This window comes from Montipora capricornis, chromosome 8 (genome assembly GCF_036669925.1).
Source record: "Montipora capricornis isolate CH-2021 chromosome 8, ASM3666992v2, whole genome shotgun sequence".
Lineage (NCBI taxonomy): Eukaryota > Metazoa > Cnidaria > Anthozoa > Scleractinia > Acroporidae > Montipora > Montipora capricornis.
The window spans coordinates 14,261,565-14,277,610 of record NC_090890.1 but is presented as its reverse complement, the minus strand read 5'-3'; the positions used below and the strand labels follow the sequence as shown (position 1 = coordinate 14,277,610).

At 40.4% G+C, this 16,046-nt stretch overlaps 1 protein-coding gene and 1 pseudogene across 1 annotated transcript in view; both read left to right on the top strand.

Moving 5' to 3' along the window:
• LOC138059055 (phospholipid-transporting ATPase ABCA3-like) overlaps window positions 1–8,346 on the top strand; it is a 38,658-nt gene extending 30,312 nt beyond the window's left edge. Inside the window, exons 15-18 of the mRNA XM_068904565.1 lie at window positions 1,167–1,351; window positions 3,520–3,707; window positions 5,727–5,897; window positions 6,763–8,346. Coding sequence (XP_068760666.1) covers window positions 1,167–1,351; window positions 3,520–3,707; window positions 5,727–5,897; window positions 6,763–7,144 — 926 coding nt within the window. The 3' untranslated portion in view covers window positions 7,145–8,346. The remainder of the gene's footprint in view (window positions 1–1,166; window positions 1,352–3,519; window positions 3,708–5,726; window positions 5,898–6,762) is intronic.
• Window positions 8,347–11,802: 3,456 nt separating this feature from the next.
• LOC138014265 (uncharacterized) lies at window positions 11,803–12,536 on the top strand (annotated as a pseudogene).
• Window positions 12,537–16,046: the final 3,510 nt, after the last annotated feature.

Genomic DNA, 16,046 nt, shown 5'->3' with positions numbered 1-16,046 from the left:
TACCTGTCTGACTGACATTTCATTGAGATTGTGAAGAGAATTTACATCCCGATGACTCCTGGGATTTAAAGGGTTAATTAATCACCGTAAGAGGGATTTTTGAGCAAACAGATCGTTTGATAAGACCAAGTTTCTCGCTACTGATCAGATTGTTCGTCTGAAATCATAATACGTTTCGTGCCCGTCTTTCGTAAGACTCGCTAAAACTCTTTCCGGGATGGATGATGCGTCTCCGTCTATCACTAGAGGTAATATATGTATAATCCCTCTGGACGAATCAGCCTAGTATAAAAACGGTCATTTTCTATGTAAAAACCTCTGACTTCGAAAGCCTATGAGGCTTGAGCTTAATACAAAAGTAAGCGCCAACTTAATCAAGCCAATAAGTAGCTTGCGAATCGATGACGTTTGCGCGACCGCGCCGTTAGATTGCGTGACATACCTATTGCGCATTCCTATGTGGGCACTTGCCGGAGTCGTACCAAAGTGGACGACGTTGGTGAGGCCGATTTGAAAATAGCAGGACGCGAGGTTAGTTGTCGAAGTTTCTCTCGATGCTTATACAATACAATACAATACATACTTAATTAACCGCTCCCCATAGGGGCTTTTCAGGGCCAATGAAACACAATCAACGAAACTGCAGAACACAACAACAACAACTGTTAAGAATCCCAACTGGCCGGAGGGAAACCAGTTGGCTATTTACAAGTGCAGCTGGGAAGTTGAACCAGGGACTACCAGGAAAAAATTCAACGAGTGATTACAACGGGTCTTGAATTGTAAACATCGTGTAAAAGTTCAAATGATTTTTCTTTCGACAAGCATATGCCATACAAGCTTTCGTTTCTCTGAAGTTGGGCATCTTGGATTGAACAAAGATAAAAACAAACTTCAGAAAGGGCGGGAAAATTAACCTCACGCGCACGAACGTCGTCCTGCGAAGATCGTAAATTCAAATTTCTACAGGACGACGACGTGAGACTATAACGTGACCCAACGGGGCCGTCATGCGAACGTCGTCGATTTGTAAGCTCCCTATTGGTGCCAAGCATGCCTAAAACAACCCAGCCCATTGGCTTAGTAAAGTTGGCGATATCTTTTGAGCCTGTCATTTAATGTGCTCAATTTGAAGTTGCCGTAAATTTCTTGTCGGCTTTATAAAGGTCGTTCGCCATTAGTTGCGGTGGACAGTTTGTCATTGGGGATTCCTAAGGGCGAATGTTTTGGTCTCCTTGGAATAAACGGCGCCGGCAAGACAACTACATTCCGCATGTTGACTGGTGACGAGACTATGACATCTGGGACCGCTGTAGTGGATGGGTATGACATCAGATACGACATGAATAAGGTCGGTGTGCTGTAAACCCTTGTAAATACGATAGGAAGTAGTTGATCCTCAAGGCCTTGCTACCTAGAACACCAGGGGCCGGTTCCTTAAAAGGTGTAATAACCCTATTCCAGGGATAAATGTCCCGAGATAGGACGCAGCTCTTTACAACCTCTAAGTTTCATTGGATCCCTTTAGGACGCAGCTCTATTGTTTTTAGGGTTAGGGTCCATCGTTGATTGGTTGTTTGTTTTGGTCCATTGTTTTCTGAGCCAATCCCGAGAGCCGTTGTGATAGCTGCGTACTGCCCCATAAATGTGCCTTATTCCGGCACATTTATCCCTGGAATAGAGTTGATTGCACCTTTCAGGAACCGGCCCCAGGTAGTTTCTGCGACTATACATAGGCTCTCTTAGACCCGTCTTTGATGAGCTTAGTTCGTCAAGTATAAAGACAGGCACAAGACGCTTGCCTATCTTTGTATCAGATTGTATCAGATATTGTGGTGCGGTATGAAAGACCCGGAGGTCTTATGAACGGATAATTAACGCCGGAAAGATAGACTGAAATAATCCTCGCACTTTTCAAAAAGTGGTCATTGACTTCAAATTACTCGTATGGACCCTTCTCCAAAATGGCGGCAACGGATTTGAATGAGTTAAAATTGACTTGAAGAGCGCCTTTACTTTAGCAACCATGTAAAGTTTCAGCGTATTAGGTGTTATGTCAGCTGAGAAAATGTAAGTTGCAATTTGACAAGTTTACAGAAGTTTGTAGGACTGGGGGTATACGCCATACCTCCAATCATGCAAACGTCTGTATATCATTTATCTTTTAACTTACATTTTCTCAGCTGATAGTTCACCTCATATGCCGAAACTTTGCAGGGTTACTAAAGTAAAGGTGCTCGTTCTACATCCGGTATTAGTTTTTAATTTTAGCTTATTTGAATTTTCGGCCGCCGTTTTGGAGAAGGGTCTATTATCTCGATACCCTCTGCCTCGAGGAATATTTCGTTTACCTCAGATATTCTGGCTGGCGTGCCGTTCTGGTCTATCAGTGCTTTTATGGAAAAGCAACTTTAAAGGAAACTCCGCTAAAACAATAATACAACTTCAAAATATTTAACAATGTTTACAATCAAAATTCAAACGTTTTCCAATGGAATCGTTTGTGTCCGAAATAAATGAATTTCAAAAACGCTTGTTTTGGTTTTCAAATTTCCTGGGCGCGGCCACCTTGAATAATTGTGACGTGTTATGGTTGCTCTTTTGTATTTGCACAAAGAGCATTTGTTTTAAAACGATAGGGCAACCATGACACGTCACAATTATTCAAGATGGCGGCGCCCGGGAAATTTGAAAACCAAAACAAGCGTTTTTGAAATTCATTTATTTCGGATACAAACGATTCCATTGGAAAACGTTTGAACAATTTTGATTGTGAGCATTGTGTTAACTATTTTAAAGATATTTCCTCTTTTAGTGGAGGTTCCCTTTAAAACTTTTGACTGGTTAAATACAGAATCGCCAAAATGGCTTTTTATTGCTACGTTGTCTTGGGCTACCAAGTGCGTTGCAAATGCAGTGATCGAGCGCCTCTGGCAACCAGCTCTTGTTTGGTGTTGTAAGCAGCTTAAGTGTTGTGAGTGTTTGGTGTTGTAAGTCTAAGTCATTGTTTCAACTGTTTTGTCTTTGCTTTTGGCTTGGGTATCGAGCCAAATACATTATACGTTACGAGGGCTGCTACATAACTCTGCAAACGAAGTCTCTTTTTAGCAGGGTCCCTTGAACAAAAGCTTGCAATTTCCAGGTATTTGAGAGATTTTAACATCGCGTTTTTTACGGTAAACGCATTGCTATATCTCTCTGCATGTATAGTTTATTTTTATTTTTCCGCGATTTTTTTTATCTCATGGAATCATAACCTTGCATAATTAACAATTTTTCCCTTAGACCGAAACTTAATTTTTGAGCGAAACTTGGAAATTTAGGGTCAGGCAGGCAGGCAATATGGATGTTTGCTCTCTCTCGTGGTTTTACTCGAGAAACACGCAAGTGCGGATGGAAAATGTTCCCCGCTTGGAGGAAGGTTTTCCTCGCGAGAAACAGGTTTAAGACGTTATTCTCGAAATGAACCAGGATTTATCCTTGACTCTTACTTAAATCCTCCTGTCCGGTTATCTCCAGGTTCGACAGCGTATTGGTTACTGCCCTCAGTTTGATGCTTTGATCGGTAAACTTACCGGAAGAGAACTACTTACCATGTATGCACGGCTACGGGGCGTGCCGGAAGTTATTATACCCCAGGTTGTTGAAGACCTTATTCAAGCTTTGCTGCTTCAGGCCCACGCGGATAAAGTAGCTGGGTCCTACAGGTATGATAGTTTTCCCCTCTGAAATTTCGATGCCGTTGATGATGGAAATTAATCTTATTTGGTAAAAGACTTTGTAATATCCTTTGAGGTGCAGGGGTAGCACCGTTTTCACGCATATGTTCACGAGAGTGTGATATTTCATCGTTTGCTTCATCTGGAGCCGTTGACCAAGAGCTTGCAAATTGGAATCCGTTGTTTATTTGCCTCTCAATAGCGGAATTGAACAATTTGTAGAAAGTATGGTGGAAAACGTGTCTCAAAGCAGCTCGGTCTATGAAACTCCGTGATATAGGTCCAGCCTGGAGTTTAATAGGGAGTTTAAGCACACGACGTTTTTGAGCCTCGAACTGACACCGAAAGTGAGCATTTGCCCTTCCATTACAGTGGTCTCTCCCAGATTTTTAAACTAATCATCTCAACTAGTGAAAATATGCTTAGCAATACAACTGTGGTAGTGTCTAACCTCCTTTGCAGCCGTTTTTTGTGTCGGTCCCATTCTCCCTCCCCACAATGGGGGAGAGGAGAATGGGACGCACACAAAAAACGACTGCAAAGGAGACTATGTTAGTGTTAAGACAAGTTTAAAGAAGCATTTGCATACCTAAGAATTAACAAATTGATGTCAGTTTTTCATGCGTCTGTCTTGTTATTGAAATTTCGTCATAACATTGTCAAAGTAGCTGTGGATCCACGAGGCGATAGTCTGACATCAATTTGAGCGCGCGAGAATTTTGCAGTCATTGTAAAATGTACATTCGACTGCTGCCTTTGGATAGCATATTGTCGATATGGATGTCCCGGTTCGAAGCATCTTCCTTCAAAAATGTCGCGTGTTTAAAGCTCTCTAAGGACTCCCTATTGCTCCGTTAGGTACAATGGGATTTACACGGGAGGCCTTTTTCCTTCTATACGGCATATGGAGGTTTTTGTCAGTTTTGCCGCGCGACAAATGGGGCCACCACTTTTTTTCTCTCGCCCCACGCGGCCAATACATCGAAAATCTTGCATGTTCCCCAACGGAAGCGACGAAGGCGAAGGTTTTACGTACTCCTGGAGAGATAAAATAGCTATTGAAAACTTTTTGATGCAACATACTTCTGGCATTTCGTCTACATACATATGTAGTATTCAAAAAACGAGATCCTCTAGTATTTCAATAGGTGATCGTGTCTCGTTTCCGGAATTTCGATTTTTTCAAGGGCAGTGCTGAAGATAGGAGAAAGCATTTTTGTTGCGCGATCACGATTTGTCAAACAATTTTGAGATAAACGCGAGAAAACAGAAAGATAATTGGCGCCGCATATCCATCTTGGGTCGAAGCTACGAAACCACTTGTGGTCAAGCTACAAAACTAACAAAGACTTGCCTTTTTATAAGCTTTTAACTTTCGCTTTTTTTCTACCACATGTGTTTTAAAGGTGTATATCTTCGAATTACCCAGCAATTAAAACAAAGAGAGAGAATTTAGTTTTTTTTTTTTTTACATGTATCACTCCAGGGTAACCAAGAATCATTCAGGTAGTCAAAACGTTTAATTTATGGTTGTTGATTTTAATTTATGTTGGTTGATGTGGTCACAAATCTATGGCTCTCTTAATCACACGGCGGCCATGTTGAGTCCCGAGGGATTGAAAACTTTTGTTTTGCGCATGCACCGAAACTCGTTCCCAAACATTTCACCTCGAGGCTCAGGGTACGAAATCTATTGTCTATGGCCAATATGGCCGCTGCGGGAATAAGGCCCATTTCTACATCTTGAATATCTTAAGATCTCTCATTAGAAACTCTACTGATTTGATCAGCACTATACATCATTGTGTAAATAGTACACCTCAAAGGAAAACTGAAGTCATCTCGTTTCTAAGGAAATGAACCCACAATCGCCAATAAAGGGCGTGGTTTGCTCTCTCATATATTTTGCTCAAGTCTGAAAAAACTACCGACCTCTAATGATGCATCCGTTATTCTCGTTGAAATTCACTTGTACTAATATTTAGGACAAATCTCTCCTCTTAATAGCGGTGGTAATAAAAGGAAGTTGAGCACTGCTATATCTCTTGTTGGTGACCCCCCGGTAGTATTCCTAGACGAACCTACCACCGGCATGGACCCAGTAGCAAGGAGATTATTATGGGATGCATTATCACGTGTTCGGGCAGAAGGACGGTGTATTGTAATAACTTCGCACAGGTAAGTGCTGGAATGCAGCCAGAAATGCAAGCTAATGGTGCACATTTATTTCGGTAGGCTTCACAAAGCGTCCTCTAAGTATTCCTGCCATCTCCTTGATCCTCATGCAATGATCATGAAAACTAGACTCTCGACATAAATGGCATCGACATTTAAATGAAGTTTACTTTGGATCAATCGTTGTCAGTCACTTGGGTTTGTAAATTCTTTCGTGTTCTCGTGGAGGAAACCCTTTTTAATTTGTTTGGTTGGTCAACTTTCTTCGCCTTCTCCGAACTTGTTTGGATTACTTTAAAACTGTGAGCAGCATACGCTGTGGTTTTTGCAACTCGTTCTCTACCTTGAATAAACGATTATCGTTAATTTGTAATTTGCTATGAATTTACTATTATCGTTAATGTAGAAGACTGAAAGCTTGATATGGATTATCGGAAATTGTCATATTATTATTTAGTAGGACTCGCACCTGGGAATGTTGATTAACCCCGTCACCTAACCAATTGACCACCACACTGCTAGCTGCTGACTCAGGGACAATATTTTAAACACTATTTGATAATGCTGTATCGTCACTCGGAAAGAAACAATATTAAACACTGCAAAAGGTCGGTTTCCAAACTTCATGACAAAGCTAAACATTTTAAAATCAAAGCTTATGCCTAATAATTCTTCAGCAGCGATATTCTATGGGGGACTTAAATAAAGCAAAGTTTCATCCTTCCTTCCTTTTACTCTCCTCTTTCCCTCTCCACTTCTCTGTTTATGGTGGGGGTGGTGTGGTTTGTACGTAAATTGTTATTTGACTAACTATCTCTATTTTGTTATGACCCTTAAAATCACTGGAGCTTTCTTCTGTTATCTGTAGCATGGAAGAATGTGAAGCGCTATGCACTCGACTGGCAATCATGGTAAACGGACAATTCAGGTGCCTGGGAAGTCCACAACATCTTAAAAACAAGTTCGGAGAGGGCTACACGCTTCTTGCACGAGTGTCAAGCACTAGTCCCGACACGAGACCGCTGAAGCAGTTCATAGAAGGGTCATTTCCTGGCAGCGTGTTGAAAGATGAACACCAGGGCATGGTCCATTATCACATACGCGACACCAATGTATCGTGGGCTCAGCTGTTTGGAACAATCGAAAATGTCAAGTTGAACTTCAACATTGAAGATTATTCTGTTAGCCAGACCACTTTAGAGCAAGTGTTCTTGAATTTCGCCCGAGGACAAAGAGCAGAGGACGAATGACCAGACTCGTTCAAAGGAGCATATTAAATAGGGTAATTTTTATGTGCTTTTGTAGGAATTAATCATCGGATGACGTTTTCCTTTGTGCGGCAGATTAAATTTTCGACTGGAAAGGAACTCACAAAAACAAGTCAAGAATGTTTGGAGAGCATTACAACATCTGAACGTCTGTCACATTTTAATGTGGCTAGTCATCCACGCGTATTTTTAAATTTTGAAATTCTCACATGTCGCCTTGTAGAACTTACTACGGTGCTAGTAACCCCTCACATTTTCTCCAATTATGTGTTGACACAACCCCATTTGGGCAAATTTTCTGATCAACACCATCAAGTAAAATTGTCACTAAGACTGAATTGCCACAATGAGTTCTATTCTTCATATAAAGTGATTTACAATAGAAATAGTTATGGCAGGTATTCGCCTGAGTGGTGTTTTAGCTCTTGTGGAACACTCTATCTCATTGGCTGTATAGGGGAATCGTTGTTTATATTTTTTTTGCCCCGTTAGCACAAGGCTATCACTTTCAAATCAGTCAGCCGAGCCCGGACTAGAGTAAAGTACTGAATACTGAAAGTGCGTTGCATAATGAGCTCTCTGTGAACATTTGAACGCGATATACCTGATAATCTCTGAGCAATGATGCTTTAAAAATTCGAAATTTTCTAAAGAATGTGTGGGATCATTATCGTCTTTGCCACCCAATAATTTATCAGTTTTTGATGCCTAATAACTGGCTCGTTGTCAAAGCTAAAAGGCTTAAAACTGGAGATTTAACTGAGTTTAACAAGTTCTTTTACCTTTTGAAGTCAGTTTGTAAAACTCATGTTGCCTTTTGTTAACAAACCCGTATGTTAATTAAACAAAATGTAAATTTTGACGTCAGCAAAGATTCCCTAGAAGGTGGTTTGCACGTTTCGTCATTGCCGCCCTGTTGAATGAAGAGAGAATGGTTGCAAACCACTTATTGTCGATTATTCTAGGTTCTTAGTCTTATCATGTTTGTTTGTTATTTAACCAAAACAAAGAAAGTGGTTGCAAAAGAATTGATCTTAGTCTGGGCGCCAACATAGCTGCTGTGACGTCACGTGAAAATCAAGGAGGGCGTTTTGCATACAAAATCCACCGTCTGTTGTTCTATAGTTAATGTCGTACGAGCTTTAGGGTCCTTTTTTCTAATTAAAGCTATCTTGTTTTGTGGCGTTCTGGGTACCTTCTTTGTTGGTTAGGGTGTGTTTACCGAAAATCCCATTGATATCAATTCCATACCGACATTGCTGTCGAGCAAGATTACGTGAAGTTGTTACTGTGGCTCAGCAAATGTGTTTTTAGATCAGGCCAGACCATGTGCAAAATGTAAATTGGGCGAATAAATTGCCAGCAGACGAAAACACAATTGATGCGCTTGCCCCTCAATCGCTTCTCAGTGCACTTGTTAACAGACGCAGTGCCCCCATCTCCCCATTGAGGCAGCATCGTTTTTTCTCTTCTCCTGACTCCACATACTGATACATACACATGCCATTTACAGGAAGTTTCTCCCGTGATCTCTCTCTGTCTACCTTGATTACGTGGTAAAAAATAGACCACGTTGGATATATCAATATTCACACATGGCTACGAGACTTTATGGTTAAATGTGAATATTATTTTGTTTAGAAATCTCCCTTGAGACTTGTGAGACAAAGAAAACAGAACTATGCCATGAAATTTGACCATAAACCTCTGTCTTCGCCTCTCCTAAAAAAATCAACCAACGATTTTATGAGTTTATTTGATTTTCTATACAGTGTCCCCAATCAGTGCACCAGCGCTAAATACAGCTGACACTCAAATAAAGCTCAACATTTTTATTTTATTTTATTATTTAACTACTTGCAAGAGCGCTACAACATGCATCCCAAAAAGTGTTGTTCAGATATTGCGGGACATTCTTGATCTCTATGAGGTCTTTGGTGCAAGCAAAATTATTTACTTCATAAACACTGCATTGTATGTATAGGAAGTCGTATGAAACGCGAGTGCATTTCGTAACTTATGAGCAGCGAATTGGTCTTGAAAGTTCTAAATTTGCAAAAGCCGTAGACGAGTACAAGACTTCGCGAGTGACCATATATCTCGAAATGCACAGAATTGCTCCCGTTACTGTGCTTCCATAGCAATTTCCGTATTTACACTCTATAACTTCTATCATACTCTATAACTTATTTATGCCGACATCATTCGCCACTGATCAATCAGAAGGACGATATTCTGTTGAGCATATAAGAAATATTTTTGTTGAAATTGCTGTGTCTAGAACTCCTTGGAATCGGAATACCAACTTTGTCCGTGATTTCTTCTTCCCGCCCCAAATGACTGCCCAGGCTGGTACCCCTGGGTTACCGTGGTTGAAAGATATTTGCTCAGAAATGAGATTTGGAACGCGGGTTAATTTGAGGCCAGCTGAATTCGATCCAAAAGGAGGTTTGAATCTAAAGTGAGTACAAACCTAGAACCATACTAGATGGATTTTTAAGAGTAAAAATAAAAAAAAATGCTATTAAAAGTGGAATAGAAAACAAATCTGTTTCCATATCTTTGTTAAAAGTCAAATGAAGTAATATATAGCACGAAAAGTCACAAATAAACTCGTTTATCCGTATGAAACCTCGTTTTGATTCTTACAGCCAAATTCTTTGTTGCGCAATGCGCGCTTTCAAAACTTTGATTCACTTTGGTTTTTCTGCTCCATCCGTCGAACAGTGGGCACTGCGCCAATCAGGAACTCGTCCTGTTACCCCTCTGGCAGCCGACTGGCTGCCGTCGCGAATACAAACGTCGCGACAGAAGCCAGTCGACTGCACTAGACGAAACAGGACAAGATCCTCGTTGGCTCAGTGCACACGGTTCGACGGGTAGAGCAGAAAAAAAACGATTCCACAAAGTGCCATTAAAGAATTTTGCAGCTGCCATTTTGTATAGCAATCGCAAACACGATGAAAAGGAAAAGCTCCCTTGACACGTTCCTCTAAAAAAAAAACAGTAAGCAAAAGTTATATTTAATAAACTGTCAATGATACTTTACTACTGAAGGTACTCTACCGAATAGCTAAAAATATCATTCATGGCGTTGATTCTAATATTATTTTAGGGACAATACTGGAGCCCGTTCTGTTGGTGAATGCGCTGAAGCCGAATGCAATGAAGCTACAGAAAATCTAGAGCCTCCCGCTAAATCTCCGAATATTACACGTAAGAAGCATGAATTGAAATATTTATTTGTATGTATTATTTTCATACTGATAGACCTGGAATGTCATATCATTGAAAAGGAAAAGTTACCTTCGTATCTCGTCGGGATGCATATCAATTGGGAAATTAGCAAACGTTAATAATAATAATAATAATAATAATAATAATAATAATAATAATAATAATAATAATAATAAATGTATTTAGTTGTGGATAGATGTGCGCAGTTAACATTTGATGTGAAGTTTAATCCGCTCCTTTCCAGTTCAGTTCAGTTCAGTTCAGTTTATTTTGCCATTTCATTAAAAAAAACACTCACAATTCTGAATTTCTTGATTAAGTGAATTGTAAAACTGAGGTCCTCGAAAACGAATGGAAAATCTACAAATGTTTGTTCGACAAGGGAAAATATAAAAGCAATTAAAATCTCTAGTATTATATATGAGTGTCTTTGGTTTGTAAGAGTAAACATATTATTAAACGTATTGGGAAGCAAGCCTTTTATATACAGAAACATAAACTTAGCAGTTTGAAATAAATAAATATCATTAAATTTCAAATTTGATGATCTCTGAAAAGATTGTCAGTGTGGGCATGGAAAGGAACATTTGAAATAATTTTAGAACTTTTTTCTGAAGCGTAATTAATTATGCGCTTAAGATTGGTTTGATAAGTCGATCCCCACACTGTAATTATACAGTAAATTAGGTAAGGGTAAACTAAACTAAAGTACAGAGTACGTAGGCTCACTGCAGAAAGGCAAAAGCTTGATTTATATATGATACCGACAGACTTCGAAATTTTTCTAGAAACATTTAAAACACTACCTCTTTAGTCTGTGCGATATCATGATTGTTTAAAACAACAGATATATCAAGTGTTTCCATTTGTCATAGACACTTACGATAACACTTGCGGTCATGAAAACCTTCGCCTGCTTGACTTTGCAGACCCGTCCAAGCCTATACAGCGCGAGGTGTTGTTAGACCTGTGTGACCTGCCTAGAACCACTGGATCAGTTATAGCCACAACAATAAGGGATAGCTTAGAAAGGCAGAAGGTAGATATTGCCAATTGTCGTGGTCAGGCGTACGACACGGCAGTGTCAATGAGTTCTAACAAGAAAGGAGTACAAGCGGAAATTGCCAAGTATGAGCCGGACACAGAGTACCAAGGTTGCTGTCTCCATTCTCTAAATCTCGTTATCTATCATGCATGTCACATAAAATCAGCGCAAAATATGATGGATTGCTGTCGTGAACTCTACAGTTTCTTTGACAATTCTCCGAAACGACAAAGCTTCATGAATATCGTCATTGATTCACATTCTCCAGAGAGAGAAAGAAACGAAAGTTGAAAAACTTATGCAAAACGAGATGGGTCGACCGACACTCAACATTTGAAACCATCTTCGATCCGTACGAGTACGGAACCGGGATAACACCCCAGCAGAGTCAGTCGCAGATTTCTGGAAGCGGGCGGTGGCAATACCTTTCCTAAACGTCATCTGCTCGGAACTGGAATGCCGATTCAGCAAGGAAAAGCAGGTACACTATAAGCTTTGTGCTCTCATTCCTACAGTAATCGTTACCAAGTCATCTGAAAGAACAGCAGAACTTGCCAAGGTACTGCAAGGGAAGTGGGAACACTTGCTGCCAATCTCATTAGCCTCTGAAAGTGAACTCTTTCGTTGGAACAGTTATTGTGAGTAGCAGGCGTTAGACAATGTCTCTGTAAGATGCTTTTTGTCAAAACAGCATGTCCGGGAGCTGCTCAAGATTCTAGCTGTACTGCCAATAGGCAGCACGGAAGCGGAGCGATCGTTCTCCTGTGTAAGAAGGGTACATATGTGGCTTAGGAGCACAATGATACTGAAAGGCTTCCAGACTTAGCTGTGATTAGGATGCATTGCCACAGTGTTTGCATCCATCGCGATCAGGTGTGCGACAAGTACATGGCAATGCATCCAAAACGAATGATGTCAGCTTCCCTCCTCAGTCAATAATCAGGTTGTAAGTATGGTATTCTTAGTTTAGTGAATTTGGAGGAAACATCTTGTAACAAGACACACTAATAGTGAAGTTGTTTCGTCGTTCAAATTGAGTTCTTTCGGTTTCGGCCATTTGACTACAGTAACAGTAAATACACCGATGCTGCCTCTTTAGGAACGGACATCAGGTATTTTAAGGGGGGGGGGGGGGGGGGGGGGTGGGTTTGATTCAGGTTTTTGGTCTCGCGCGATTTTTTTCTTAGAGTAGCATTTGTGCTATATTTTTTCGTAAGCCATGGCTTTTCTTTTTTTTTTTTATTTTCCCCATTCAGGGGAATGCAGGCCCCCTTAGAGATATCTAATGGTCCGTTCCTTATCCACCCCCTTTTTTAAAATCCTGTATCCGCCCCTGGACAAGTCTTGTTATAGCGTGATTTCACTGTATGTACGAGTTGGATTTGCCATGTTTAATTCAGCTAAAGGATTATACGTCTCACTATACACGATTTCATCTCCCTGGCCTCGAGCAAAGTTAACAAACACTTGTTCTAGGGTAGTCGGTCCCACATAATAATCATCAATGTTGAAATTCCACTTGACTCTTTCAATTGTACCAAATAGCTGAGCCCACGTTACTCGTCTGTTGCATACGTGGAAGTAAACCATGCCCTGATGCTCGTCTTTCAATACGCTACCAGGAAACCATTCTGTCATAAACTCTTGAAAGGTTTCGTGTCCGGGTTATCACCAGATATCCTTGCTGTGATTGTATATCCTGGACCAAATTTGTTCTTAATATGATGTGGACTTCCCAAACACTTAAGTCGTCCGTTGACCATAATGGAGAGTCGAGTGCACAGAGCTTCACACTCTGTCATACTAGGAAAAACAAAGAAAATTCAAAGCCTTAAAAGATTTCAAGGAATTCAATTTATTATGTGTAAATTGTGGCTTACGTCAAAATTAAATGACAGTTTCAGTGTTAGCTTCTATTTTGGACGTGCCCTTGATAGGAAAGATCAAGATGTAGAAGGGATGAGATTTAACGGATACCTTTGCCATACTTAAAGAATTTGTTCTCGATTGTTTCTTTCGATGTCTTGTGTGGGAACTATACACAGATTTCTCAATACACAAAATGCTTGGTCCAGTGATGGAGCATAGGTTTCTGTGCGCGAGTTCTTCAACTCCGAGCAAAAACAAAACTCGCGGTGGTTCATTTGAGCATACTGTAGCGGTGCTTGACAAAACTACATCTCAAGTCATTTGGTTTGGCCAACCCTTAGGTACAAAATCTGAGCTGTTTGTTTGAAAGCAGTGTACAGAAGGCAAGGACATGTACTAGGGAGAGAAAGCATTGATATAACTAAAACATCTCACTTCTATAACGTTATTGAGGTAACCTCGGTCTAACTAAGGCCTGGTTTAACATAAATGACATCTTCAAATGGTTTACCATGTGAGGAAGCCCTCGGTGCATGTTCTCGTTTTTAACAGGAACGTTTTCACCAGGAGCAGATAAACTACCCACACCTTGATCCCGTCTGGCCTCGTGAGCACAATCTGTAGAGCAAGAGTGTCGTGGGATCACCGGCTCCACCCTGGTCAGAGGTTTTCTTTTCTTATGCGCGCCCATTTTCATGTCTAAGGCCTCACTCACTCTCTCCTAGTTATTCTTATATCGACGAAGGAGAGAACTGAAAGATCCTTGCAATTATCTGGACTTGCAATTGCAATTGTCGCTTATAGACAAGCGACAGTGGCATTTTCCACAATTGATAAAATAGATTCTTACAAAGCATTGTGGTGTTGAAATGGGGACAAACATCACTAAATGTCTTGTCTTCGTCCGCGTATCAATCCCATAATCCTTGGGGCGCTAGATCGTGACGTCAATCGAAAAAAAAAAATGCAAGTGCGAAAATCTACTGCAGTCTCTCTCATTCGTCTTCAACATGCCATTTCAAATATTCATTTGCATTCCAAATATAGAATTAACTTATTATTCTAATTGATAATCAATAACTTAATCATATCCTTAAAGTAATTTAATTATTACCGAATTAAATATAGTAACCCACAGTTTCCTGTGTTGCAACTGACGTACTAAAAACTCATTTTACTTCCGCTTGCTACAACCTTGCCTTTGTGATCGTTAACAAGATATGCTGGCCGCCCTTCTTTAGCTTGATACACGTGATCCTAGCAACATTCACAGAAACACCTTCTTGCTACTGGGATCCATAGCATTGGTAGGCTCATCAAATATCACACTTTGAGGGGTCTCCTAATCATAGTCTATCGCAGCACTTAACTTGCGGCTGTTACCTCCATCTGTGAATGAATGGTATAATGATAAAACAAAAAAACACATGTCGATTAATAACGATCAAGGTGATACAATTGAAAAAAAAAAACATTTCAGTGGTATTAAGAATATTTCTTTCAATAAAAGGTGAATATTCTTAACTTTCAGGCCATTTTTCACTTGTCCTTTCTTGAGATTGATGACAGGTGCAAAAAAATAAAAACAGGAGTTTTGAGTTTGAATTCAATTCGCTTCGGAACTCTGCGCGTAACGATTTAGTGAAATATTAACGAGGGTTGAAGCGAAAAAAAACACGCAATTATTGCGCCCCTAAGCTCGTCCACTCTGACTCTTCGGTCTGGAACGGTAACACCGCTGTGCCATTGTCCTTTGATTTATTTCTTGGATTGTGATTGACAAATCTACCATAGAGCGATCTTTAGATTGAAGGCGGCGTACAAAATTGTACCAGGTATTTTCTGCATTATGAGAATGCGTATGAGGTTAGAGATCAAATTTTGTCTTAGTGGCACATACATCCAGTACCGAAGCTCGCTGCGCCAGTTTTGTAACTTCTGGCGCTCCAATCAAGAAATTGCCTTATATATTGTCTATATTTTTTACGCAACGCTATGCGTCGAAATTTTAAAACTGAAGCAATTGTTTTATGATTTCCGATATTTGATATTCACCGTCGCTCTTAACTTGTCTCTTTCTAATTACAAACTCTGACAACTTCGTGCCAGTGCACCAGAATCTAAAGTAAAAGTACTAAATAGCCCAGTCATTTTAACGCAGCGATTATACTCGTACACATGCAATTCAACTGACAAAAACCTGAGGTCGACGGTGCGCCTCATGGTTTACATCCCCCCTCGTGCTGCGGTCGCCATCATGTGCATCTCCCGCGTATTAACGTGGTACTTGTAAGAGCTACTCAAGCTTACACAGAACGGACGAAAGTCGAAACAATGGATGTGAGATCCGGGAATGCGCACTGACGCGGAAAAATACTGTGGCCTATCCTCGCTCCTCAATCTTTTTGTTGTTTTGGCAACTGATGATTAGACAACGATTATAAAAAAAACGAGCCAGATGGTTCGGGTTTATTTATTCAACCGGGACTTTTTTTCACTGTAAAGATAAAGAACGCACTTTCTTGATGCACAACAATCAAGATGAACATTTCACTAATTACCTGAGTAAACTTAGTTACTTTATCACGCGTGGTCTTGTAGCAGGCAATGCTTGAATGAAGGTCTTCAACAACACTTCCGCTATAATGGTTTCCGGTAAGCCTCGTAGCTCGCGAGTTACATGGTGAGCAACTCTCTTCCGGTCAGCTGATCAATTAAAGCATTGCTCTGGGG